This window comes from Gorilla gorilla, chromosome 12, assembly GCF_029281585.2.
Source record: "Gorilla gorilla gorilla isolate KB3781 chromosome 12, NHGRI_mGorGor1-v2.1_pri, whole genome shotgun sequence".
Taxonomy (NCBI): domain Eukaryota; kingdom Metazoa; phylum Chordata; class Mammalia; order Primates; family Hominidae; genus Gorilla; species Gorilla gorilla.
In genome coordinates, this window is record NC_073236.2 from 32,708,951 (window position 1) to 32,736,890 (window position 27,940).

A 27,940-nucleotide genomic window follows, 5' to 3' on the forward strand; every position below is an offset into this window, starting at 1 on the left:
GCTTGCTCCGGGACAGCGGCGGCGCCTCTGCTTCGCGCTCCGCTGGGCGCCCGCCGAGCAGTCACCGCTCCCGCCCCGCGGCCGCTGATTGGCCGGGCCTGCACCGCGGGGCGCCCGCAGACCGCTGCTCCAGCCCGGGACCCGCGCGGTGCCAGCGGCCCGGGGCTCCGAGCTGGAGGGACGCCCCGAGAGCAGCTCTCCGACCTCCGATTGGACTCTTGAGGGAACCGAGACCCAGTCGGGGCGACAACTTGCCCGAGGTCGCTATGGCAGAGTCAGGATTGGATAACCGTACGGTCTCCGGATCCAAGGCTGGCTCCAGATAGTATGCCGGTAAATCCTCACAGAAGGATGCGCTATTTTATTTAATTTTATTTTGCATTCAGTAGTTTTCAAAGTTTTATTTTATAAAGAGAATATGTGGTTTAAAATGTAGATTTTACATATACATCTAAGGATGAAAAGAGGGTTACCCTACCACCTTGTATCCCCATCCTCCAACTCGGCTTCCAGAGGCCACTCTTGCTATCGGGTTTTTGTATATCTTTTCAGAAATTTTCTCTATGCCTATAAAAGTACATGTGCCTAAAAAAGCCCCTTCTTTTAAAACACACTCACTCTGTTTCTCTCTCACACACACAGAGTAGCGTGCCATACACATTAGTCTGCACTTGGTTTTTGCACTTACAGTGTTTCACAGTTTCCCCACCTCTTGTCATCTGTGAAACTGGGTTTCTTATACAATCAATGGGAGCATAGTTCATTGGCTCTGAGTGTGTTTCTTAATGCTGCATAAAGTCATGGTGCATCTCCATCCACAGTGACTTTGTTGTGATGAGATATGGTGATATATTTTGGAGTTCATACAGAGTGGCCTTTCCACAGGGTTTAGTTGCAGTTATCTAACCACTTGTTTTCCATCCTTTGGTTAATACGAATAATGCTTTGATGAAGTCTTGGTGCACAAGGGTCAGTGTACCTGTGGCTTACTGGGGAATGCATGTTGGAAAGATGCAGTTTCTTGTAGTCAGTTATTCATGCCGCCGTTGCGCCTTCTCTGGGCCAGGCTCTGTGCACACCATCCTGCCTGAGTTCTGGCAGGGCACCCAGACAAGAAACCTAAGAGAGTCTTGGCTGCTGGGATTTGATGTGTTGCTGGGTAAATGCACTGGATGGAGGGAGGGACTCGCTGAGCAGGTTTTATAGGAGACTTTTCCTGCCTTTACTGGCCACCCCTCATTTGTCTTGTGCTCTATTGTTTTTTCTTTGCTGAACTCCTGGAGATGGAGAAAGCCTCTTGCAGCCTGGGAAGACCAGCTACACTGTTCTTGGGTGGGGTTCATTTTGCTTTTCAAGCCTAGTTCCTTCCCAGTTTGCAGTCTTCTTATCCCCAGAAAGGAGCCTCTTCTGAGGCCACTTTATGTGGTGGTCAGAGGAGGGCCATCTGCCTGGTCCACGCCAGGCCTTACCTTACAATCAGCCACACAGAGCAGGGGCGGCTAGGCACCATGAAGGGGTGGTGGTAAGGAATAAATATAACAATGTTGGTAATGCACTCAGCGCAGCTCTCAGAACGTATCAACAGTGACTTTCAACCTGGAGGCTGCTGTCTTTACCAGGAGTGGCCTTTTAAAGTGCTCTCACCCCTTGACCCCTCTGTGCTCTTCTAGGAATCTCTCCTAAAAAAATGATCACTATGTGTGAAGATTTCATCCTGGAGTTGGTTACTATAGCAAAAAATAAATAAAAAAATAAAAATAAAAAAAGTTAACGACCTAAATGCCCACTGAGAGGCAATCATTAAATAAATTATGGTACATCTAACAATAGAGGATTATGCAGGCATTAACAATTAGAAAGAAAATAAGGGTTAATAGAAATGAAAACATGTTTATAATACATTGTTTAGTAAAATAGCAGTTAAAAAGTGCACATCTAATGTAATGGCATGTTTGTAAATATGTGAATGTGTAAACATGCAAAAATTTAAGATTGTTTTTAATGATGTGAAGGAAACCCTTTTTTTTTTTTAAAAAAAAAAAAAAAGACATGGTACCTCATTCTGCTGCCCAGGTTGGAGTGCAATGTCATGATCATAGCTCACTGCAGCCTCAAACTCCTGAGCCTCAAGCCATCCTCCCCCGCTCAGCCTCCTGAGTAGCTAGGACTACAGGTGAGCACCACCACGCCTGGCTAATTTAAACAATTTTTTTTTTTCAGAGATGGGGTCTCACTATGAGAAGGAAACACTTATAATGTTAAATGAACAAAGCAGGATTTGCAAACAAAAGAGATAAGCGAACTCCATGCTGCTTTTCAGGGACAACTTTGCTGGTAAGTTCAAACTTTCTAATGGTTCATAGTTGTCCAAAGAGAGATCAGGCTGCTCCAGAGATAGTGAGGTCCTTGTCAAAGAAGGAGTTTATGAGTCTTGGCAAGGAGCATGGAGGGGGTCAGAAGTAGGGGTCAGGGGAGTTGACGTTTGGTTACCTCAAACTGAGCCACCATTCCTGTAGTACAGTGCCCGACCCTGAGACCTGGACTGGACAAAACATGGTCATGATTGAGAAATAAATGTGTACAGAAATGATTTTCCTGCTTTTTATGCAGACATTAAAGGAGGAGTAAGTGAACGGTGTCATAATGAAATTAATGTGTGCTTAATGCAGGTTAGGATACACAATCTCACAGAGGCACATTTACATATCATCTACATTCCTTTTAAATGGTAGGGAGAGTATTATGTATGCATAATGACTCCTTGAGAATTAAATCAGAAGACTCATTTTCCAACACTGAGCCTGTGTCATCAAAGCCCCTGTATCTGGGTGGAGAAAACATTCCCAAGCTTTGAAGGTGATCAGCCATGTCTATTTCCTTTTAAAATTGCCCGCAAGCCCATAGACCAGCAGAGGCATTTGTGTTCTTTCATCTCTCTGGTTCCCAGAGTACCCGTTAACATTGTGGGCCACACCTGTGGGCCCCCTAAGATGATAGGAAAAAGTAGGGACAAATTCTCCCAGTCAGGAAGGGGGGTTGAGGTGCCTCTGTTGTCTGGCAGGTGGAGAGATCCCATGCACCCGGGTACGTAATTAGGCAACAAGAATGGGTGTGATTTTCTTCCTCTTCAGCTTCCAGCCTGAACACAAACACAACACAGGAGAGACTAGCCAATCCCCCATTCAGAGCAGATGTGTGCCCACCTGGCAGCTGCTGAAGTGGGTATGAATGTCCCATCCATTAATTCCTCCCTTGAATGTAGAGATAAATGGCAGATGTTCTCTGTCTTTGGGGAGCTTCCAGCACAGAGGAAGAGAACAGAAGCTCAGTTGAGCAAAGGCCACTCCATAAATAGGCCATGGATTTGAACCTCAAGCTTTAACAGTCAGGGCAATCATAGATAGTCTTCTCCAAGCTAAAGGAAGGTGAAAGCCCTTTCTCCAGACCTCTGGTGGGCGATTACAGAGCAGAAGGCAAGGTGAATTTCTAGAGGGAAGTTCCGCAAATGACAGATGGGATTTTTAGGGAGACAGATTTCACTTCAATATTGCATGCAAGGGGATGTAGCAAGATGTAGAACTCTGCAAAGATGGGAATTCAGATACTGAGCAGACAGAAAAGAATGATAGAGGATTTGCTGTTCTGCTGTAAACCACTATATAACTTGAACAAATTAAAGAAAACAGCTATGGACAGGCACTGGACAGTGTTCTAATACAGGGCTGTGATCCTTGAGAGTGTCAGGGGGTACACAATGTGAGCCCCACATCTACCCAAGCTTTCTCCCTGGGGACACTTTCCAGACCACTCTGCAGGGAGGTGGAGGCCAAGTGGTCTCACTGGACAGAAGAGGTAGACATCAGAATTCAGGACTAAGGCAGAGATTTGGGGATCTAGGACAGAAAATGAGGAACCACAGAGAGGGAATCCCACAAGTCTTAGACCTTTGGCTGACCCTGTACTGCACAAGTACAGGGCAAGACTTGAGGGAGGCTGCTGGGAGGTGAGAGCTGAGCAGAGATTTGGGGCTCACACAGTGCTGATAAGATTTTAGAGTTCAGGCCCACCCAGAATGAACTGCCCCAGCCCCCCTGGGGTTCTTTCTCCAAGCTCAGTGACACTAGCGTCAGCCTAGTGGCACACCCTGCAGAGGTCTGAGTTTGAGCTCCAAGGATCCCTCTTATATGCATCTAAGTTTTAGTCATTCCAACCATTTCCATTGTTCTCTTAGCCCTAATGGTGGTAGCTGCTTCACAGTTGCTACCTCCAAGTTGCCTAGTTAATAATTCCTCTTCTTCTTCTTTTTTTTTTTTTTTTTTGAGACAGTGTCTGGCTCTGCTGCCCAGGCTGGAATGCAGTAGCACGATCTTGGTTTACTGCAACTTCTGCCTCCTGTGCTCAAACCATCCTCCTGCCTCAGCCTCCTGAGTAGCTGGGACTACAGGCATTTGCCACTATGCCTGGCTAATTTTTGTATTTTTTTGTAGAGACAGGGTCTTGCCATGTTGTCAAGCCCAGTCTTGAACTCCTGAACTCAAGTGATCCACCCACCTCAGCCTCCCAAAGTGCTCAGATTACAGGCATGAGCCACTGTGCCCAGCCAATAATTCTTTTTTTTTTTAATTATTATTTTTTGAGATGGAGTCTCGCTCTGTCACCCAGGATGGAGTGCAGTGGCATTATCTTGGCTCACTGCAACCTCCACCTCCTGAGTTCAAGCGATTCTCCTGCCTCAGCCTCTCGAGTAGCTGGGACTACAGGTGCGTGCCGTCACGCCCGGCTAATTTTTGTATTTTTAGTAGAGACAGGGTTTCGCCATGTTGGTCAGGCTGGTCTCGAACTCCTGACCTCAGGTGATCCACGCGCCTCGGCCTCCCAAAGTGCTGGGATTAGAGGCGTGAGCCACCATGCCTGGCCCAATAATTCTTTATATTACATTCCATTTGTAGGCTTGGCACAGTGGCTCATGCCTGTAATCCCTATACCTCCCAAGGTTTGTGGGGAGGATTGTGCCAGGACTTCAACAGCCTGGGCAACATAGTGGGACCTCTTTTCTACTAGCAAAAACATGTAAAGTTTGCTGGGCATGGTGGTACATGCCTCCAGCTACCCAGGAGGCTGAGGTGGGGGGATCACTTGAGCCTTGAAGTTCAAGACTGCAGTGAGCTGTGATCAGGCCACTGCACTCCAGCCTGGGGAACAGAGCTGTTGCATGCCTGAAAAAGAAAAAAAGAGAAATGAATTCTATTTGTCATCTGACTAGGCCTGAGTGATCTAGCTAATAGAACCAGGAGTGGTCCCAGGAAACAACTGTCAAAGATGGGTCACAATCAGAGAACTAGAAAGCTTAACTATAAATATGCTTCAATAATCATACAAATTATTTATTTAAATGATAAATAAGAATACATTTCATGTAGCTACAGGGTCAGTATTGCTGAAAATGACACAAAAAATGTAATTCTGTGTGTTGCATAATTATAAGTTGAATTCACAGGCTTTCCAGTCTCTTATGTGAAAGTTAGGGAATGAGAACCTGAGACTTGGAATGGAGAAATCTGGGTGGACTCAGATGAAGCTGAGAATCCTGAACCCTTGAGTCATTCTGAGCTTCCTTTGCCAATGGAAGCAGCTTGCCTGTCATGTCTGAGAAGACTCTCTTTCCCTTGCTTAAGGACCCTGTGTTAAGATCACCCAAGGCAGTTGCCTTGCAAGGGATACCTTTTCTCCTCAAAACCTAGGGCTTGTGGCCACTAGACTCTCAACTGACATCAGAACTCTATGTACTTGAGTAGGGCACGTACAAGGTTTACCCTGGGAAGATTTAGCTTCTACACCAAAAAAATGGCAAGATTTTGATACATTACATTGTAGAAACCTGGAGAATATGTGCATGAATAGATTCTTAGGGTGTTAGACCAAGAAAGGCAGAATAGAACTTAGCATCAAGTCAAATTTATTGATACAGGCACACTGATCAGAGATTCTGGATTCAATGTGTTGATTTGTGCAGGGGGAGGGGGCTTTATAGTTTACTTAGCTGTTTGAGTGGAACTGGGACTCAATGGTGACCTATATTTAAAGACATTGAGGTGCCAGAACATCCTTGGTGTGTTGTAGGGGATGGGATAAAAAGGCTTAGGGAGATGTTGGAATAGATTTGTTATAGACAACTCGCACACTCACCCACCCAACCAACCACTACATTCTCCAAGGGGGCCCAGAGGACATTCCCTTCACTATGACATTGGGAAATTCATTAGCGAGGGGACCACTACTGTCCTTGAAGACTTGGTGGTGGCTCTCCTCTATTGGCCACATATGAAGATAAGAGATGACACCACTGTGATGGGCTCCTTAATCCACTGGGAATCATGGGATCCCAGAATAGCAGAGGCCAAGTGGTAGCATCCAACTGCCAAGGGCAGAGCAGGGCACATACACTGTAATGGGCAGTAAAATGGAGTAAAATGGTGGACATCACTGTGTCTTGACTCACAGGAATCTTGTCATTGGCTAGTTGTCACAGTGTCCCTAGGACTGAAAGAGATGGGCATCTTACTAAAATGCTGTGTGCTCTGTGTAACAGGGAAAACTCCATATCTGGTGTCTAGAAGCTGATTTCAGTCACCACAGTGGACAGCCAGAATTTCTTGTCCATTTGCAGACCTAGTATTAACCCAGAGCCTCTTTGAAAGGACGGCTGGGTCCCCTTAAAGAAGGACTCTTTACAAATGTGTCCTATAAACCATCCTGTAAGCCCTCCCCAGAGGGACCTCTGACCGTTTACTAGAGTGAACCACCATAGCCCACAGTCAAAGTCGGGGAATACAGCACTCAGGGCCCAAGTTCAGGTCACAGAGCACACATCCTGTGGTTACTTCCCCACTTCCTAAATAGAATAGATGCACTTGGCAACCAGCAAAATCCCAGCATCAGCTCTGTGACACAAAGTGGAAGGCCCTGGAACTTCCTTTCTGACCAGGAGGGTAAAATATCTGCTGCCAGTTTCCTCACAAATAATTGAAAGAGAATTCATCTTGCCAATGGGAGAATTCACTTTCTTAGAAGGCAGCACAGCCTAGTCTCATAGGAGGAAAGCACTTGCCCCCTTTTTCATGCCTTTGGCCTTTTTCCTTTCAAAATAATAATGTACCATTATTGTGCTAAGAGCACTTGATTGCTTTCTGATCCAGATCAACAAAAAGTTACACAGCAAGTCCTTATTTAACACTGTGGATAGGTTCTTGGAAACTGACTTTAAGTGAGACAACGTATAACAAAACCAATTTTACATAGGCTCATTGATACAGACAAGAGGTTAAGTTCCTATGGCATATTTCTGGTTATAAAAACATTACCAAACTTCTAAATAAAAACCCCAAATACTTCTAATCATAAACATTAAAATGAATGTGAACTATAGGTACATTTAAGAAAAATTAATAAGAACAAGATAATTATTACTCAGGGTTGCAAGAGCTGAACCCTATCTGAGCAGCTCAGAGCACAAGTCAGGAACTGACCCTGACCATCGCAGGGCACGCTCACACACACCCACAGTCACTCACACTGGGACCATGCAGACACGCCAGTTCCCCTCAGTGGTGCACATCTTCAGACATCTCCTGGAGAAAACCCACACAGACATGAGGTTAATGTGCAAACTCCACACAGACAGTGGTCCTGGCTGGAGGTGGTTTCCTTTTTTCTCATCAATGTTGTAAAAAAATCACGTTGAATGTGACAACTTTATTCAAGGACCTGCTGTAGCTTCTTCCCCCACTTATTCTCAAATTTCTCCCATACTGGGGAGGGGTACAGGTCTCAGTTCATCTTGCCACATCACATTCCTAATCTGTAGATTCACTGATGCATTGACTCATTTGTTCTTCATCCAGCAAGCTCTCAGAAGGCTCGCTGTACACCTGGCCTGTGCTGGACACTGGGGAGTAGCTGAGGAAGCCATGCTCTGTGTGCTTAAGAAGGTGACTTGGTTCCCAGCTTGACTTTTCCCTTTAGCTTAGTGAGGGTCCGAGATAGATTTTCCTTTCATAACTTCATGAAGAAATTGCACTAGGTCTTCTAGATATCTGAGTTTTTTTGTTTCTAAAGTTAGTAATTAAACCATATCTCTAGAGAATAACTAGAAGCTGGCCTGTGATAAGCTTACAACACTCAGGAAACAAGCACAACCTTTGTGATACACTGTTGAATTTCCTTCTGTGACATCACCCAGGCTGTGAACCCTGCTACATACAGGGCCCCAGTACAGTAACTCTTCCTAACCTGGGTCTGGTGCAGTCAGTAATCTCTTTCCTCACTCTCTGCCAGCTGCAGCACCATTGCATTAACTCCTGGAAAAAAGTCTGTAGTGGAGTGCTACAGGGCTCTGTTGTGGTCACTGTTTTTTTATCGGTAACCTAGATGAACTCAGAGTATTCAAATGCCCCCAAAGAAATTAATATACGTTGGATAGGAAAAGCAATATTCAAAAAGGCTTGCATAGCTTAGCATGGTGAAGAGAAATCAAATGTTGAAATGTCCTGGAGATACATGTCAAGTTCTATGTTTGAGTTCAACACAAAAATAAGAAAGCCCAAGAGAAGGGAAATGAAATCTATCATGCTGGTTTCAAAAGGGTCCAAGCCTGGAGCATGACAGCCCCTCAGAAGTAAATCTTTACTACTATGAACCAAATTTTCCAGAATTTAAGCATTTTAAAACCAATGTCCAGAATTTAAGCATTTTAAAGCCAATGTCTTAGCTTTTTATTTTCCCCCACTTTAAGATGGCTGCCTTCCCAATGTCCCCAGAGTGGTTGGTGACAACTCAGTAATGACTCTTCCTTAATGGTATGAAGAGAGGAATTGTAAGATTATGAGGAAACTTGCCACAATCATCCAAGAATTTAAAATACCCATTTGAAGTCTGGGAAGTGGAGCCAGGAAGCACGTTGTGGATGGGCACTCCTGGAAGAGATAGCATCTCCGTGTGCCTAGAAGGAGAAGAGCTTTGCAATTCTTTTCTATGAACCATGTGACGAAGATGTACCAAGAACTGCTTCTATCAGTGAAGGAGACAGCCTGGTTTCAGAGGAAATGCATTTTAAAGTGATTCTTTGCTTTTAGACATTCAGCAAAAGAGGTATGTTGTACTCAATCTTTGTATTTCTCATCCTCTTTTTTCTTTCATCATTTTCATTTTGAGAATAAGTATGTATGGGGCCTCCCCTGTATCCCAGATAGCATGCTGAATCAGATCTAGCTGTGGCTTCCAAGCCACTCTGGCCTAGAAGGGGGCTGTGACTTTGTGACTGTGTGCTCAGTACCTGGCACATAGTTGGCTCCCAATGATAGCCAATGTTCACTGAGTGCTTACTGTCTGTCAGGTACCCTGCCAAGTATTTTATATCTACTAGCTCATTTCAGCCCCACGGTCCGTAAGGTGGTCATAGCTTATCTTAGATAAAACTGAGGCTCAGGGAGGTTAACAATGAAACTTGCTTGAAGTTACACAGCTGGTAAATGATGGAGTTGGCCCTCAAGTTCACACTGGGAACCACTGCACCTGACTATTTCTGCATAAGTATGTGTTAAATGAACAAATAAACTTATGACATAAAAGGATGTAGGCCAAGTCCAGACAGAATATTGCATCACGGCGATCAGAAGATACTTCATGCAGATTCTGCTTGAGGCAGGATTTAATGAACAAGAGTGAGGCCGATCAGTAGAGGTGGGAGGAGCCACTCCAGGCAGGAGTGAAGAGGTCAGGGTTGGCAAACACAAATGGCCTGGGTTTGTCAGTTATGGTGTCTATTTACTGCCTCCATGACTGTCTCCTACTCCGCCATGGCTGATTCAATCAGGGATGTTATGGACTGAACTGTATCTCCCTCCCGAATTCCTGTGTTGAAGCCCTAACTCTCAGTACCTTAGAATGTAACTGTATTTGGAGATAGGACATTTAAAGAGGTAATTACATCAAAATGAAGCTTTATCCTTAAAATAAAGGGTGGACCACATGGTGCTTGCAAGTCCTCTACATTCTGTGCTGTGTCGGCTGTGGTAACACCAGCTGCTAGAACAAATAAGCCCCACTCTTCACCCGCTTATTACAATAGAACTTTGCTTCTTGCTCATGCACTAGTCTGTGAGAGGACAGCCTGTGTAGAGGACAGTTTTGTCTGCATGGTGATTCATGGACCCAGATGCCTTCCATCCTGTGATTCTATATCCTTCAGAGCCTTAGAGTCCAACCAACAGATGGGGAAGGAGAAGGTGGGAAAGACATGCTTGTTCCTTGGCCATCTTGGCCTAGAAGTGACACACATCACTTTGGCTCACACTCCATGGGTGAGACCTAGTCCATGTCTGTCCCTAGATGCTGGGGTGGCTGGGAAGTATGGCCTGGGATGAAAAGATCCTTACTTTACAGAAAGGGAGCAGGAACACCTGGTGGACAGCTAGCGTGTCCTGCCATGTGGTTGGAATTCAGTTCTGAACTTGTCTCCGGCCTGTTCTCCTCGCGAATGGGCTGCTTTGTTTCCAAGAGAATCTGGAAGCCCATGGTCCTAGTGTGTTGCCTTAAGGCAGAGTCCTAGTTTATTTCCTGTAATAATTTTTACAGCTAACCAAAGGGGCCATGGCTGCTGGGCGAAGTTCTGACAGCTCAGGGGGATGGTGCCCACAGCAGGAGCTTGAAAGGGCCAGCAAGAGCCCAGGAGAGAGGAAATAGGAGTGTAAGTCCTACATTTGCAGCATGAGAAGGGGAGGAAGAGCTGAATAGTGAGCAGTGTTCTGGAATGAGGAAATGGGCTGCCTGCTTGCTTTCATTTCTTAGGTAAATATTTGCTGGAAGTTTGCCTTTTCTCTGAGTTTTTCAGTGCTGTGACGAGAACTGGGCAGAACATCAGCTCATCAGAAGCAGTGACATCCAAGAGCCCGGAGGAGCCTGAAGAACAATTGAGAGAAGCCTCCTTTGCCAACGCATTGCCCACCAGGGCTGCACGTGGTACCCCTGCTCCAAGATGCTTCCCAAAAACACCAGGTAAGCTTTAAGAGGCAGATCTGAGACAAGTCATGCTGGATAGTGGCATGTTCCTAGCAACTGTCTTCTTTGATGCTGGTGATTAATGAAAACCAGGAGAAAGGCATGTTTTAGCTAATTTGTAGACAGGCTGGCATGGAGGAAATAACATAGATAGGTTACTTGGTCAGCGAATAGATTTCCTTTCATCTTCAGTTCAGAGACAGAGTGGAGTGGGCAGAGCCCAGATGTGTTGTTAGGGGGCCTGGGTTCAAATCCTGGAGTTTCCTCATCTCTGAATCAGGTGTGATACCCCCTGCCTTACCTAAACCACAGCTTTGTGAAGATCATATGAGAACAAGAATGTGAAAGGATTCGAGATCTGTAAAGTCTTGCCCCAATGGCAGGAATTAAGAATTCTTATTCTAACCTTCAAATATTTTAGATCCAAGAACTGAAAGCCTACTCCAAAATATAACAAAAAATCCAACCATCACTTCTGGCGTCACAATATCTGTTTAGAACTGTGGGGGATCAAAGAGGGAAATGAGCCAAGAAAACACCAACAGGGGTGGGACTGTAAACTAGTTCAACCATTGTGGAAGTCAGTGTGGCGATTCCTCAGGGATCTAGAACTAGAAATACCATTTGACCCTGCCATCCCATTACTGGGTATATACCCAAAGGACTATAAATCATGCTGCTATAAAGACACACACACATGTATGTTTATTGCGGCACTATTCACAATAGCAAAGACTTGGAACCAACCTAAATGTCCAACAATGATAGACTGGATTAAGAAAATGTGGCACATATACACCATGGAATACTGTGCAGCCATAAAAAATGATGAGTTCATGTCCTTTGTAGGGACATGGATGAAACTGGAAACCATCATTCTCAGCAAACTATCACAAGGACAAAAAACCAAACACCGCATGTTCTCACTCATAGGTGGGAATTGAACAATGAGAACACATGGACACAGGAAGGGGAACATCACACACCGGGGACTGTTGTGGGGTGCGGGGAGAGGGGAGGGAGAGCATTAGGAGATACCTAATGCTAAATGACGAGTTAATGGGTGCAGCACACCAACATGGCACATGTATACATATGTAAGAAACCTGCAGGTTGTGCACATGTACCCTATAACTTAAAGTATAATAGTAATAATAAAATTAAAAAAAAAAGAAAACACCAACAGGAATAATAAAAGTCACTTGGGAAAGGAGATTCCCAGAATCCCACCCACGGGAAGAGGGAGGGAGCCTGAGTGCAGTGGATGGAAAAGACCTGAGGCCAGGAACAGACCAGAGGGACGGCTTCCCGGACCAGTGGACAGGGAGCGCAGGAGGTAGCCAGAGGTGGGCAAAGACTGGAACTGGAAGGTCTGAGAGAATTTTTCCTTTCCCCCCTCTCTGCAGCTGGCCCCTTGGGCTGGGAGAAGGGAAAGGCTAAGAGGAGGATTTTTACAAAGATCCCTCTGGTCACAGGATGGAAAAGGGTTAGGAGGTAGGAGTCCAAGCAGGAGGCTACTGAGATAGTCCAGACAAAGGGGACAGTGGCCTAGACGAAGGTGGTGGCTGTCAGGGTGGAGAGATGTGTCTGGATTTGGCAGGGATTGGAGAGGAAGGAGTGGAGGATGACTTTGGGTCCCTGACTTGGATGAATGGGTCGGGGGTGGTGCCACTCCTGAGATGAGGATGCCAGGGGAGGAGCAGGAAGTTGGGGTGTTCAGATGGGGCATGTTAGACTGGGGTGCCCATGGGACATCCAGAGACAGATAACCAGGAGGCTGACAATTGGCCCTGTGGTCTGGAATTAGAGGGAAAGTCCAGGATGGACCCAGAGCATGTGGCTTACCTTTTGGTGCCAGCTGTGCCCCTTGGACCCTTGACATTCCTTTGAAGTCAGCACCATGCCCCTGAGAGCTTCTACCCATCCCTCTCAGGGCCCCCTCTCCATCACGGTCCTCTTCCTGGGTATGGTTCAGCTGGTCAGGGTCCTTCTCATAGGGCAGGGCCCAGCCTGAGCATGTAGTTCAGATTTGTCTACCAGTGAGGGGTGGGGGAGGGGTGTCACTGTCCCCACTAAGGACCCCAGACATGAAACCTTTATCAATGTCTTAATGTCATTGTAGTGCCTGAATATGTTTCCTCTTTGGAAAATATAAGAAGGGTTCAAACTCCAGCTCTGCCAGCCTCTAGCTAAGTGACTTTGGGCTTTCACTTAACCTCTCTGAAGCCTCAGTTTTCTCATCCGTGAAGTGGGAATACATGTTACACAGGTTGTGAAGGGTTAAGTGAGACAATAACTATAGGAACCTTTTCCAAATGCCCGGCACACAGCACACATTCAATACACAATGGCTATTATTATTGTTATTTTTATTAAGTGAAAAGAAATGAAAAAGAGTATGGCTTTATTAGACAGTTAAGAAAGAAAGGAGGTAGAAAAGAAAAGTTTTTGTCTTCTTCAACAACCAATTTTTTTCGTGGTAGCACTCTCTGAACTTTTCAGACATGCATGAAAACACCCTCCATGCACATTTTCTAAAGCGGGGTACCAGCCGGAGCTGACCATTCCTAGCCAGCCATACAGCAAGGTCAAAATGAATGGAGAAGTCAAGGCAAACACGAGAACAGAGATTTGGACATACAGAGAAGAAAGAGAGAGGCTCTGGGAGAAAATGAAATAAAAACGGGGTGTTTATGTGTGGGCTTGATTGCAGAACTTTTCCTTGATTCTCAGAAGGTCACAGAAAGTGGCAGACATAGAGACAAGCCAACACACAAAGAGAGAAAGGCAGCGGGGCCACATGTGACACTCTGAGGGGCTGTCAGAGGCAGGCCTGCAGGGGAAAAGGAGAAACTGGGAAACAACCAGAAAGACAGCAAACTTATGTGGGTTTATGGTAGTCATGGACTTCCTCTTATTTTATTTTAAAAATTTAAGCTTTTTATTATGGAAATATGCAAACCCATGCAAAAGAAAAGGGAATAGTATCATGAACCGCCAGTTTCAACAATTGTCAACACATGGCCAATCTTGTTTCATTGATACTCCCCCATCCCCTCCTCCTCTCCTAGGCAGGCTATTATTTCATCATGGTTTTCACTTTTGTGTTTTTGTTTGAGACAGAGCCTCACTCATCACCCAGGCTGGAGTGCAGTGGTGCAATCACAGCTCACTGCAGCCTTGGTCTCCCTGGCCCAGGTGATCCCCCTACCTCAGCCTCCTGAATAGCTTGGACCATAGACATCCACCTCTAAGCCCAGCTAAGCCTTTTATTTTTTGTAGAGATGAGGGTCTCCTTGTGTTTCCTTGGTTGGTCTCAAACTCCTAGGCTCAAGCGATCCTCCCCCGTCAGCCTCCCAAAGTGCTGGGATTATAGGCTCGAGCCACCATGCCCTGCCTGGATTTCATTTTTGAAAAGAATTCTGCTTTCTCCAGGGAATTCTTAAAGTGGTGTACAAGTGATCCGATACAGAAGTTTGTTCTCAAACCTACACAAGCCCCTGCCATTCTCTCATCTTGATTCTGAGAGAGCCCAGACTGCCCTGGCCATAGGAGCTGAAAATTATACTGAAATCAAAACTTGGCAGTCAGAGAGTTCTTTTACGATCATCCAGATTGTTAGCATTCAATGCCTGGCTCCCCAACTTGCTAGCTGTGTAAGTTTGGACAACATTCTAGATCTTTCAATGCCTCAGTTTCCTCATCTGTGAAATGGGGTGAAAATGTACCTTTCCCATAGGGCTGTTGTGAGGATGAAATGAGGTGGTAAACATACTAAATGTTTAAAACAAAGCTTGGCACATAGTAGACCCTCGAGGGATGTTAGCTTTCCATCCACCCGTTTAGGAAACACGAGTGAGTGCCAACTGTTGCCAGAGGTATGGGCAGGAGCTGGGTACAGGGAGCTAAATGAGAAGGGCCTCTGCCCTCGAGGAGCTCCCCATCCAGTGGGGTACACAGGCCTATGAAAAGTTAGCTCCAAACAGTGGACTGGTGGCTGTGAAACTGGGCCATGTCCCAAGCAGTCCATCCCATCCCCTCAATTCAGAAGTGAGCAAACAGAGACCTATGGGGCCCCCGAGCCTAAGGAACCACAGTGCTTAGCAGAAGAGCTGGGATGGACTCAAAGTGGATTTTCCTCAATGGGCCTCTTCACATGAGGGCTTCAAAGGAGGCCGGTGGCTCAGGACGGCACCTGGCCCATGCTGGGCAAAGGTGCTGGGCTTTGGGTCAGTCTTCCTGCAGTAGGGAAGGGTAAGATTGGTCATGGGGCCAGGCGTGGGCAGCCGCTCTGGCTACTGGTTAACCAGGTGGGGACTGCAATTCACTGCACGGTCAGGGGCCCAAAGGTAGTGGAGTCCTTGGCACTTTGAGCCCTAGCAGAAGGCCAGGGATGCCAGCCCGGCTGAGCACAGCCATGCATGGCACTGGACTGGGGCTGGGGGATGGAAGGTAGAGCCTGTGGGGAATGGGAGAGGTCGCCACTGTTTACCAGATGCTCTGGGGACAGAGGAGCAGACAGGGTCCAGGCTCTGAGGGGGTAGAAACGCAACCACTGACAGTCCCCTTTCAGTTCTGTGAAAGGAAAAAACCTTTCTTTTGTCAGAGCTGTCCAAAAGCGGGGAAAAGATTGAGAAAAGAAGCACTGCTCTTTGAGCACGAGGCCGGGCACTCGACTCTCATTGTATCTCATCCACACAGAGCTCTGGAAGGGGGACACTGGATCCATTTTCAGGATGAGAAGAGTAAGACCCAGAGAGGGGCACGGCTTGCCCACAGTCACACAGCTGGCGTGTGGTGGAGCTGGGACTCACTCTCATGGTCTTCCTGGCTCCAAAGCCCAGGCTTTTCCACTGAGCCTGGCTCACTCAGCAAGATGGCAGGGCCGGCCTGGGAGGTACAGGGTTCCTACCCGTGAAAGTGCCCAAATGGAGCTTCAGGGCTGCCCTGTGGGGAGGGAGAGTGACAGAGAGTGCGGAGGCATTCACACTTCCCATGGGTGGATGCTAGTCTGTGATTCCACTACTTTGAGTGGATGAGGGCCCAGGAGACAGCTCAGCTGTATGCAGGCCAAGTACACACAGTGCAGAGTGTATGTCTCCCTGGCACCCGCCCTTCCTGCATTCTCTCCTTCCTTCCTTCCTTCACTCATTCATTCAGCAAGCACTTACTTGGATTTATTATGTACCTTGCCTGAAGTCCAGAAGCTCAGGGTAGGGGTTGGGTAAGGGACAGTTGGAATTCACAGTTGAATAAAACGTGCTTCTAGCTTTTGAAAACCTGACAACTGAAAAGTGAGAGATGAGACGTGAAAAGTGTCCGTATAGCATGAAGAAGATGTGATGAGTGCTAGAGAGGACCCTCAGCCAAGTTCAGTGGGGCTGGGAGAGGAGAAGTGGGAGGGAGGAGGGAATGACTTTGGGTCAGGGAGGAGCGAGGAGGAGGGCCCAGAGAGGCGATAAGGTCTGAGCTAAAGTTTCCACCTGACCTCATTTGCTGTTTACACATCTGAGCAGGTCGTGGGTGTTCAGGATCCTGCAGTGTGAAGACGCATATTTGCAGAATGCGTCAGAGGCCTTCATGGACAGATGGCCCCCTAAAATCATCTGATAGTCAAGTTTGTTTGTGTTTTCTTTTTCCAAACACTTGGTTGCAGCCCATTAGTGGGTTGTAAAATCAATTTAGTGTTTATGACCAGCATTGTACAAAATGAGTGGGACAGAGTACAAATGACTTGAACCAAATTAGGACTACCAAAGGGCACTGAGCATGATAAGGGTATTGTTTTGTGAAAAGTCATTAAACATGCATGCACAGAAATTTGTTAAACATGCATGTGTGCACACACGCATCTCAACTGGGTCATAATTGTAACTATGAGTCGTGTGTTATATATATAACACATACAATTGTGACTTGTAGTTAAAAAATTTTGTCTGGTCCAATGTCCTCATTTTACAAAGTAGGGAAAAAGGATTTGTGCAATGCAGAGCATAGAGAGAACAGCATAGGGTGGGGCACTGGCTTTCTCTTGAGTTCTTTTATTTACCCTTGTTGTCTTTCCTCTAAAGCATAGTTAATGTTGACCTTGGTCCTAGAAACTCTGACATCTTCATTATTTTAGGAAATGCCAGAGCCGGGTCACTTGTGCCCAGTGGTATGCTGGGAAATGTATCATAACTGGCTCTTGAAAAAGTATGCATATGTATATATAAGCTTATTATAAATTATACTGATATAATACATTTTACATAATTGACAAAAAATGTACAATATCTTTATTGCAAATTCCATTCAGCCAATTAATTCTCATAGAGTGCTTTCCTTAATTTCTGCTGAATTCATCTGTAGCCAAGCTATGATTGCAATTGATGAGTAAACATAGTTTCGACATGATTATTGGTTGATATTTTTATTTATGTTAATGAGTAAGACAAATGGGAAACAACAAAGACTAGATGTAAGTCAGGACTTGTTTGTTGATTGTCAGGAGCTACTTTGCTGAGTGGGGTAAATGTTTTTGAATTCTGGAAGAATATTTTCTCAATTATTTCTGCTATGCACTCTGTATTAGCTACAAACATGTTTTTAAATCTGCATTATTAACATCTTCTCTGTCACTTTACAGGCAATCTACAAAACAATAAATCAAGCCCTGATTTTGTAGTGTTTGCCTATTGCCATGATATAAACGCTCCCACCATGGCTGATGTCAAGCGAGGTGATGTCACTGAATATGGAGTTGGAAAGCGATGCACAACAGCACATCATAACAGTGTTTACATGATACAGATGCAATAGATGTAAATAATCCCAAGAGCATAGATGATAGTAAAAGGTAGCAAAACAATAGGGAAGTGATGAGTTTTGTTGTTTAGAGACAGGGTCTCACTGTGTTGCCCAGGCTGGTGTCAAACTCCTGAGGCTCCTGCCTCAGCCTCCCAAGTATCTGGGACTATCGGTGCCCACCACTGTGCCCAGCTTGAAGAGATGAGTTTTGAGTCTTTTTTTATCTTTGTTTTTAGTATAACTTATTTAATTATAGGTTTATATAATTTACTTTTTAAAAACAATGGTGGTGCTTCACAACTGGCTTGCAGAATTCCTTAGAGCATGACAATTGGTTCTTCCAATTTGGCACAAGCCAGCCTCAGCACCTCTACATCTATCTCAGACCTCCAAGGCAGGATTCTGGGGAATGAACTAGGGGATTCATGGGATTCACAAAGGCAGGGCAGGGCTGGTGCAGAATCAGACATCCCAAAGTACACATGGCTGCATTGCAGAAGGCATCACATGGATGCACACTCACACACACTCTGCACACACCCCTTCCTCCTTCCCTAACCCACTCTGCACTGAGAAGTGGGAACCGTTTCTTCTGTGCCCACAAGGTGGTCAGCGCCCTGCTCAATGAGCACAATGAGGGACCTCAAAAGTCTTGGGCAGCTGATGCTTCTGATCTCTGCTCTCTGGGCCTCAGTTCCCTGGCAGAGAGTCCCATGGAATTAATCACCATTCCCTGAGCCTCTTTGCCAGGCACTGGACTGGTCTCTGAGGAGAGAGGTGAGTTGGCCACATCCTGGAAAGCCAGGAAACTCTGGAGCTCCAAGAAACCACCTGAGTGACCCAAGGACTGGGACAGAGGAAGGGGACATGAAGGGGAGCCTGACTCCCACAATTGCTTCCTCCTGGGTAAATCATCACACCTTGCCTGGCTTCAGTTCCTCATTTTAAAAAAGGGCTGATACAACCTACCTCGTAAGATTCTAGTAAAGGTTGAGTTAGGTAATATAAAATAGCAGAGTGCCTGGGACATAGGGACACAATAAAGTGACACCAATCAGTGAAAGCTACTATCATAGGTTTAACTTACTACTACAGAGTGATCATGTTAGGACCAAAAAAAGCAGAAGGATGTGGGAGACGCCACCCCGCCCCTGCCGGCAAAGATGATCAGTGGCACATGTTGGAGAATGGAGGGAGGAATATAGATAACTGTGTTCTAGATGCAGCATGTAGGTGTATGTCGCTCTTCAGATTGACCCTCATTGTATTTATCCTTTAAAATAAAAATTTAATTGACACATTGTAATTCTACATATTTATGGAACACAATTTGATGTTTTGGTTTATGCATGTACTGTACAATGATCAAATCTCAATAGTTAGTATACCTATTGTCTTATACATTTATCATTTATTTATGTTGAGAACATTAAAAACCTCTGCTTCAGCTATTTTGTAGTATACAATACCTTACTGTTAGCTAGAGTTACCCTACTGTGCAATAGAACACCAGAATTTATTAATCTTATTTAATTATCACTTCATACCCATTCACCAACTTTTCCCCATTCTTCCTTCTCCCATTCCATCCCTGGTTTCTGGTAACTACTGTTCTACTTCTGTATCACCTTTTTAAAATATTCTGCATATGAGTAAGATCATTTGGTATTTGTCTTTCTGTGTCTGGCTTGTTTCACTTAACGTAATGTCCTCTGGGCTCGTGCATGTTGTTGCAAATGATAGGATTGCATTCTTTTTTATGGCTCAATAGTATTCCACTGTGTATGGACCACAGTTTCTTTATCCATTCATTTGTTGTTGAACACATGGGTTGATTCTGTACCTTGGCTATTGTGAATAGTGCTGCAGTAAACATGGGAGTGCAAATACCTCTTTGATATACTGATTTCATTTTCTTTGGATAAATACCCATACTGGGGGTTGCTGGATTATATGGTAGTTCTAGTTTCAATTTTTTTGAGGAAGTTCTATACTGTTTTCCATAATGGCTGTACTAATTTACATTCCCGCCAAAAGTGTGTAAATGTTGCCTTTTCTTCACATCCTCACCAACAGTTGTTTTGTTTTGTCTTTTTGAATAGCCATTCTAATGATAGTGAGGTGGTATCTCATTGTGGTTTTGATTTGCATTTCCCTAATGATTAGTGATGTTGAAATTTTTCATGTTGTCCATTTGTATGTCTTCTTTTGAGAAATGGCTATTAAGGTCTTTAGCCCATTTTTTAGCTGGGTTAAATAACTAGTTGTGCTGTTGAGTTGTTTAAGTTGCTTATATATTCTGGGTGTTAACTCCTTGTCAGATAGTTTGCAAATCTTTTATCCCATTCTGTAGGTTGTCTTGTCACTCTGTCAGCTCTTTCCTTCACTGCACAAAAGCTTTTTATTTGGTGTAATCCCATTTGTCGTTTTTGCTTTTGTTGCCTGTGCTTTTGAGGGCTTACTTTAAAAATCCTTGCCCAGCCCAAATATCATCAAGCATTTCCCTGATGTTCTCATAGTTTCATAGTTTTAGGTTTTACATTTAAGTCCATTTTGATTTGATTTTTGTATGTGGTGAGAGGTAGTGGGGGTGTCTCATTTTTCTGCATGTGGATATCCAATTTTTCCAGCCCCATTTATTGAAAAGAGTGTCCTTTCCCCAATGTGTGTTCATGGCACCTTTGTGAAAAATCAGTTAGTTGTAGATTCATGAATTCACTTCTGGGCTCTCTGTTCTGTGCCATTGTTCTACATGCCTCTTTTTATGCCAACACCATGCTGTTTGGGTTAGTATAGCTTTGTATTAATAGTATATTTTAAAGTCAAATAGTGTGATGCCTCCAGGTTTATTCAGGATTGCTTTGGCTATTTGGAGATTTTTGTGATTCTGTATACATTTTAGAATTGTTTTTTTACATTTCTGTGAAGAATATTATTGGTATTTTGATAGGGATTGCATTAAATCTATAGATTGCTTTGGGTATTTTATGGCTATTTTAACAACATTAATTCTTTCAATGTATGAACATGGACCATCTTTCTATTTATTTGTGTCCTCTTTAATTTCTTTTATCAATGTTTTATAGTTTCCAGTGTAGAGATCTTTCACCTCTTTGGTTAAGTTTATTCCTAGGGGGTTTTTTGTTTGTTTGTTTTTTCTTTTTCTTTCTTTTTTCCTTCCTTCCTTCCGTTCCTTCCCTCCCTCCCTCCATCCGTCAGTCCCTCCCTCTCTCCCTCTCTCCCTCCCTCCCTTCTCTCCCTCCCTCCCTCCTTCCCTTCCTTCCCTCCCTCCCTCCTTCCTTCCCTCCCTCCCTCCTTCCTTCCTTCCTTCCTTCCTTCCCTGTATAGCAATGATATTTTTATATTTTGATTTGGCCTTCTGACACTTTATTGAATTCATTTGCTAGTTCTAATAGTTTTTTGTCAAGTCTTTAAGACTTTCTAGATATAAGATTATGTCATCTGCAAATAGAAACAATTTGACTTCATCATTTCCAATATGAATGCCTTTTATTTTTTTTTCTTGCTTAATTTTTCTGGTCAGGACTTCCAGTACTATGTTGAATAGAAGTGGTGAAAGTGGGAATCCTTGTCTTATTCCTGATCTTAGAGAAAAATCTTTCGGCTTTCCCCCATTCAGTATTATGTTAGCTGTGGGCTTGTCATACATGGCCTTTATTGGATCGAGGTACATGTATTCTATGCCTAATTTGTTGAGAGTTTTTATTTTGAAGGGATACTGAATTTTGTCAAATGCTTTTTCAGCATTTAATGAAGTGATCATGTGGTTTTCGTCTTTCTTTCTGTTAATGTGGTGTATCACATGTATTGAAATGCATTTATTGAACTATCTTTGCATCCCTGGGATGAACCTCACTTGGTGATAGTGAATGATATTTTTAATGTGCTATTGAATTTGGTTTGTCAATACCTTGTTGAGAATTTTTGCATCTGTGTTTATCAGAGATATTGGCCTGTAGTTTTGTTTTATTGTGTGCCCTCATCTGGTTTTGGAATCAGCATAATGCTGGCCTTGTAAAATGCATTTGGAACTATTCCCCTCCCCTCAATTTTCTGGAATAGTTTGAGAAGAATTGATATTAGCTTTTCTTTAAATGTCTGATAGAATTTAGCAGCAGAGCCATTGGCTCAAGGGCTTTTTGTGATGAAAGACTTTTTATTACTGATTCAATTTTCTCACTTGTTTTTCCTCTATTCAGGTTTTCTATTTCTTCATAATTTAACCTTCGGGTGTTATATGTGTCTAGGCATTTATCCTTTTCTTTTATGTTTTCAAATTTGTTTGCGTATAGTTGTGATTCATGAGTCTCTTATGATCCTTTGTATTTCTGTGGTGTCAGTTGTAATGTATCCTTTTTCATCTCTGACTTTATTTGCATCTTCTTTCTTTATTGTTAGTCTAGCTAAAGGTTTGTTGATTTTATCTTTTCAGAAAAAAGAACTCTTTTTTGCTAAGTTTTTAAAAATTGCTTTTTTTTTGGCCTGGTGTGGTGGCTCATGCCTGTAATCCCATCACGTTGGGAAGCTGAGGCAGGTGGATCACCTGAGGTCAGGAGTTGGAGACCAGCCTGGGCAACATGGTGAAACCCTGTCTGTACTAAAAATACAAAAATTAGCTGGGCATGGTGGTGGAAGCCTATAATTCCAGCTACTGGGGAGGCTGAGGCATGAGGATCACTTGAACCTGGGAGGCAGAGGTTGCAGTGAGCTGAGATCACACCACTGCACTCCAGCCTGGGTGACAGAGCAAGACTCCATCTCAAAAAAAATAAAAAAATAAAAAATAGGGCTGTCGTTTGCCGACCCCTGGCTCAGCACAGGGCCTGGCTAAGTGGGCACAATGAGTTTTTCATAAATGCCAGCCATTCTTCCAGCCTGGGGACAGCTCCTTGACATCAGTCTCCTTGTTCATTTGCTTTGTGTTTTTAACAGAATGTCGAGGTCTTGGCGAGCAGGAGCAACACTTCAGAGCAAGACCAGGCAGGGACCGAAATGCGCGTGAAGCTTCTGCAGGAGGAGAATGAGAAGCTGCAGGGAAGAAGCGAAGAGCTGGAGCGGAGAGTTGCTCAGCTTCAAAGGCAGATCGAGGACCTGAAAGGCGATGAAGCCAAGGCGAAGGAAACGCTGAAGAAGTACGAGGGAGAAATACGACAATTAGAGGAGGCCCTTGTGCACGCCAGAAAGGAAGAAAAAGAAGCTGTGTCAGCCAGAAGGGCCCTGGAGAATGAACTGGAGGCTGCTCAGGGAAATCTGAGTCGGACTACCCAGGAGCAGAAGCAGTTGTCTGAGAAGCTCAAAGAGGAGAGTGAGCAGAAGGAGCAGCTAAGAAGGTTGAAGAACGAGATGGAGAATGAGCGGTGGCATCTGGGCAAGACCATTGAGAAACTGCAGAAGGAGATGGCAGACATTGTTGAGGCCTCCCGTACCTCAACCCTGGAGCTCCAGAACCAGCTGGATGAGTACAAGGAGAAAAACCGCAGGGAGCTCGCAGAAATGCAAAGACAGTTGAAGGAGAAAACCCTGGAGGCAGAAAAGTCCCGACTGACAGCCATGAAAATGCAGGATGAGATGCGTCTGATGGAGGAAGAGTTACGGGACTACCAGAGAGCTCAGGATGAAACACTCACAAAAAGGCAGCTTCTGGAGCAGACGCTGAAGGACCTGGAGTATGAGCTGGAAGCCAAGAGTCACCTCAAAGATGACTGCAGCAGACTGGTCAAGCAGATGGAGGACAAGGTGTCTCAACTGGAGATGGAACTGGAAGAAGAGAGAAACAACTCAGATTTGCTGTCTGAGAGGATCAGTAGGAGCAGGGAACAGATGGAGCAGGTGAGGAATGAGCTACTTCAGGAGAGAGCTGCGAGACAAGACTTGGAGTGCGACAAGATTTCCCTGGAGAGGCAGAACAAGGACTTAAAGAGCCGGATTATCCACCTGGAAGGTTCCTACAGGTCCAGCAAAGAGGGGCTGGTTGTGCAGATGGAGGCCAGGATCGCGGAGCTGGAGGACCGCCTGGAGAGTGAGGAGCGGGATCGGGCCAATCTTCAGCTCAGCAACCGGCGGCTGGAGTGGAAAGTGAAGGAGCTGGTGATGCAGGTGGATGATGAGCACCTGTCATTGACTGATCAGAAGGACCAGCTGAGCTTGCGTTTGAAAGCCATGAAGCGGCAGGTGGAGGAGGCTGAGGAGGAAATCGACAGACTGGAAAGTTCTAAAAAGAAGCTGCAGAGGGAGCTGGAGGAGCAGATGGACATGAATGAACATCTGCAGGGGCAGCTCAACTCCATGAAGAAGGACTTAAGACTGAAGAAGCTGCCGAGTAAAGTGCTGGATGACATGGATGACGACGATGACCTCAGCATGGATGGGGGAAGCCTCTATGAGGCGCCTGTGAGCTACACATTCTCCAAGGACAGCACCGTCGCCAGCCAGATCTGAGTGGTCTCCCGGGTTGTGGAAGTGCCTGTCATTCCTGCAGGAGCTGCAGCCACCCAAAGTGGGAGGCAGGGAGGGGAGCATCTGTCTGCCACTGAGACCTATCACAGCCTCTTTGCACAGCATGCCAGCTCCTCAGTGTTACGTTCCTCGCCAGGGTCTCTCAGTGGGTCTTCAACAGGGAGCTTTTGCAGTTTAAAATGTTGGGATGCCTGAGGACCAGGAGCCACCACCCACTGGGGTGTTGTGAGAGATACACTTTGGTAGGCTGAGGCCCCTGTTCCACAGCCACTATTTGCATTGCTGTCCCTGCCCCCTCATCACTCCCACTGCCAAGACAAAGGGTCCAGAAGGCTAGGACTTACTTAATAGCACTGTGCAGGGAGGAAACCATGTATAGCTTGTACATATTTTAAACCAGACCTTCTCACGAACTGCTGCTGTTGGGTTTGGAATGTGATGGAGGCTTGGTAGGGTGGCTGGTTTGTAAAGTTCATGCATCTATATTGAGTATTCTTTTTTTTTTTTTTTTTTTTTGAGATGGAGTTTCATTCTTGTTGCCCAGGCTGGAGTGCAATGGCGCAACCTTCGCTCACTGCAACGTCTGCCTCCCTGGTTCAAGTGATTCTCCTGCCTCATCCTCCCAAGTAGCTGAGATTACAGATGACCGCCACCACTCCTGGCTAATTTTTTGTATTTAGTAGAGACGGGGTTTTGCCCTGTTGGTCAGGCTGGTCTTGAACTCCTGACCTCAGGTGATCCACCTGCCTCAGCCTCCCAAAGTGCTGAGATTACAGGCATGAGCCACTGCGCCCAGCCATTGAGTATTCTTTTTTAAAATATGAAGCTATTAGATTTTAAGTGTTGAGGAGCGGAGGTGAGAAGAGAGAGAGAGAGAGAAAGTCAAATAAAGTCAAAGACCAGTTTGGAAACCAAAGTTGGAAAAGAAGAATTGTAGTGGTCATGGACAGCTAAGACTGAGCATAGCAGTTCACATGGTCTGGGTAAACAAGTCACTGGCACAGGGGAAAGCCAGAAGGTTGCTTGTGTCTGTGACTGCAGCTATGGCCTTGTTTCCTTAGTTTATCTAGAATTCTGTTATAATTTCTGAACTGTGCTGAGACCTGTTCCCAGTCACTGATTGCAATTTCTTTTACACAGGTTGGGTAGGGAGAGTTGTAGGTAAGGCCTTAAACAAATGAGGCCGTTTCTGGAAGGATAGGGCTGTGTGGTCATGTCCCACAGCAAGCTTTTGGGATCGGGGGAATGAGAGGGTATGGGGGAAAGGTTCATAGACTTAGGTGTGAGAATGAGGTGGGAGGTGTCTGGTAAGGTCATGGGGGAAGGGAGATGAGAGAGGAGATAGGCAGATGTGGGTATGGGGCCCAGTGTGAGAAGGAAGACAGAGAAGTTATTGAAAGCTGGGGGATGTGTGGGCAAGAGGTGGATTGAGCAGGATCTCAGGATTATGTCGAGGAAGGGAAGAAAGAAACAGAAGTCAGGCAGAGGCGTGTCTGTGCAAACTGGAGGACTCCTTCCAACTTCCTGGAACAAAGCGACTTCGCCAGCAGCAGGCTGGCAGGGAGTGGTTGAGGTCTGGGGGCCAGGCCACATGGCTGGAGAGGAATTTCAGGGAGCATAGCATCGGGAGGATGCTAGATATCCGGGGACTCCCTCCTGGCCTTCCTGTGTCACTTCACAATGTGACAGTCCCCAGGCATGCCCACAGGCCAGGCCCAGTCACAGCTGGGCTTCCGCAGGTCAGAATATGGGACAGGACATGGTCAGCGAGAGGACCCTGTGAGTTGGTGACATATATGTGGCAGAGATGGTAGTGTTCAGCTGCTTCAGCAGTGTCCCCAACCATCCCAATAGGGTGGGGGCCTGTGGGCCAGAGGACTCCATGACAGTTGCCATGGAGTTCCACCTGCGCCAGGTCAGAGCCCACCCGGCAGGTTTCAGAGTGGTCAGCCCAGTTTAAGGGTGGGAGTCTGGAGCCAGACAGCCAAGCCCCTTCCACATCTACAGGGTCACTGTCATCCTCACCACAGCCAGGGGTGATTCTCACCTCTGCCTGCTTATGTGGGGTGTGGCCGATTCCTCCCTTTAGTCATTCATTCATTTAGCAAATATTTATTGGGCATCGGTGATGTGTCAGGCACAGTCCTTGGCACACAGAATACAGCAGTGAATTAAACAGGCAAAAATTCCTCCCCTCCTGGAGCTCAGTGTCAGGAAAGGGGGTGATAAATGACAATCAAATCGACATGGAGGTTGAGCACCTCTGTACTCAGCCCTCAGTCTGTCCTTCTGAGGACGCAACAAGCCTGGTTCCCTAGAGCTCACTTTGACCCTCAATATGTTCATAATTTCCCTGCTGCTTCTCCCATCGTTAGACATCTGCCAGTAAGCCTGCTGAGAGAAGCCTCAGCCCACTCATACCTAGAGACGCTGCTGGGGAAGGTCAGCACACCCAAGAACTTTGGGAGTGTGTGTCTGTTTTGGTTTGTGAGAAAGTAGCTGCCCCTCATTCTGGCTAGTTCTTTCCAGTAGCCATGGGGCTGGCTACAAGAAGCAAAACTGCCCATGCAAAGAGAACACAGGTCACTTTTCAAAACACTTGCATCATTACCCTAAAAACAGGCTGTTATGCGTTTTGACAATTGCGCTATCCTACACTCTGAGGGAGTTGGCAACGCATGCGGTATAGTGGAGTGGGAAGAGTTGAGACTGAAAGTTAAGAGAAGGGTTTTCAAGTCCCAGCTCATCTCACCCCAGTGACCTTGACAGTGTGCTCACTCTCAGAGCCTCCATGGATTACCTGGAACAAAGTGCAGATTAGGGCCCATGGTCCTTTCCAGGTATAACATGCTATCGTTCTTTAATTTTATTATATATACATACTTTTCTTCTGTTTTTTGCTTTAAGAACTAACCCCGATCAAGAGTATTTTCTTTAGCTAGCTTAAAAAGAAAACATATATTTTATGTAAAAACACATACATGGCCAAATGCAATACTGAAGAGACAATCATCCTGTATCTTTTATGGTTTTTCCTGCTTCTGAGTGTCGTTCTACAATGCCCGTTGACTTATTCCATTGCGTCTCTGCTTTAGGGTATGGTTTGGTTGCTTTGGGTTGTCATGAGAAAGAGACATTCTCCTTGCAGCTACCTCCATGTAAGTGAATTCCTGGATAAAGCAAGATTTCCTTTCAATAAACGCTGTCACCCAAAAAAAAAAATAAAAATAAAAATAAAAATAAATAAAAAAAATAAAAATAAAAAATAAATGAAGTAAAAATTGCTTTTCTTGGCCTTGTTTCATTTATTTCTGACCTCAACTTTATTACTTACTTATTTCTAACAATTTGGGGTTTGGTTTGTTTCTGTTTTTCTAGTTCCTTGAGGTGTGTCATTAGGTTATTGGAAATCTTTCTTCTTTTTTGATGTAGGTATTTATGGCTATACACTTCCCCTTAGAACTGCTTTTGTTGTGTCCCATTGGTTTTGATACAGTGTGTTTCCACTCTTATTTTTCCTCAATAAATTTTAAAATTCCCTCTTTAATTTCTTCATTGACCTAGTGGTTATTTGGGAGCATGTTGTTTAATTTCCATACATTTATACTTCTGTTGTAGT

The 27,940-nt window shown here is 45.1% G+C and overlaps 1 protein-coding gene across 3 annotated transcripts; it reads left to right on the forward strand.

Annotated features, from left to right (window-relative positions):
- Positions 1-80: 80 nt before the first annotated feature.
- On the forward strand, positions 81-27,906 carry LOC115935858 (cingulin-like protein 1). Of its 3 annotated transcripts, none has more exons than XM_055378631.2 (5): positions 81-333; positions 2,221-2,334; positions 8,792-9,147; positions 10,889-11,052; positions 22,798-27,906. In XM_055378631.2, the coding sequence occupies exon 5, from the start codon at positions 22,858-22,860 to the stop codon at positions 24,301-24,303; it is 1,446 nt and encodes a 481-aa protein (XP_055234606.2). In that variant the 5' UTR covers positions 81-333; positions 2,221-2,334; positions 8,792-9,147; positions 10,889-11,052; positions 22,798-22,857; the 3' UTR covers positions 24,304-27,906. The 3 variants fall into 3 exon arrangements, with proteins under 3 accessions (XP_055234606.2, XP_063551592.1, XP_055234610.2); XM_063695522.1 differs by having other exon boundaries at positions 81-325; XM_055378635.2 differs by lacking the exons at positions 81-333; positions 2,221-2,334 and having other exon boundaries at positions 8,625-9,147.
- The last annotated feature ends 34 nt before the right edge of the window (positions 27,907-27,940 follow it).

What these genes read in the sequence shown, in the direction of transcription:
- LOC115935858 (XM_055378631.2), top strand. Translation starts at nt 22,858, where the DNA reads ATGCGCGTGAAGCTTCTGCAGGAGGAGAATGAGAAGCTGCAGGGAAGA.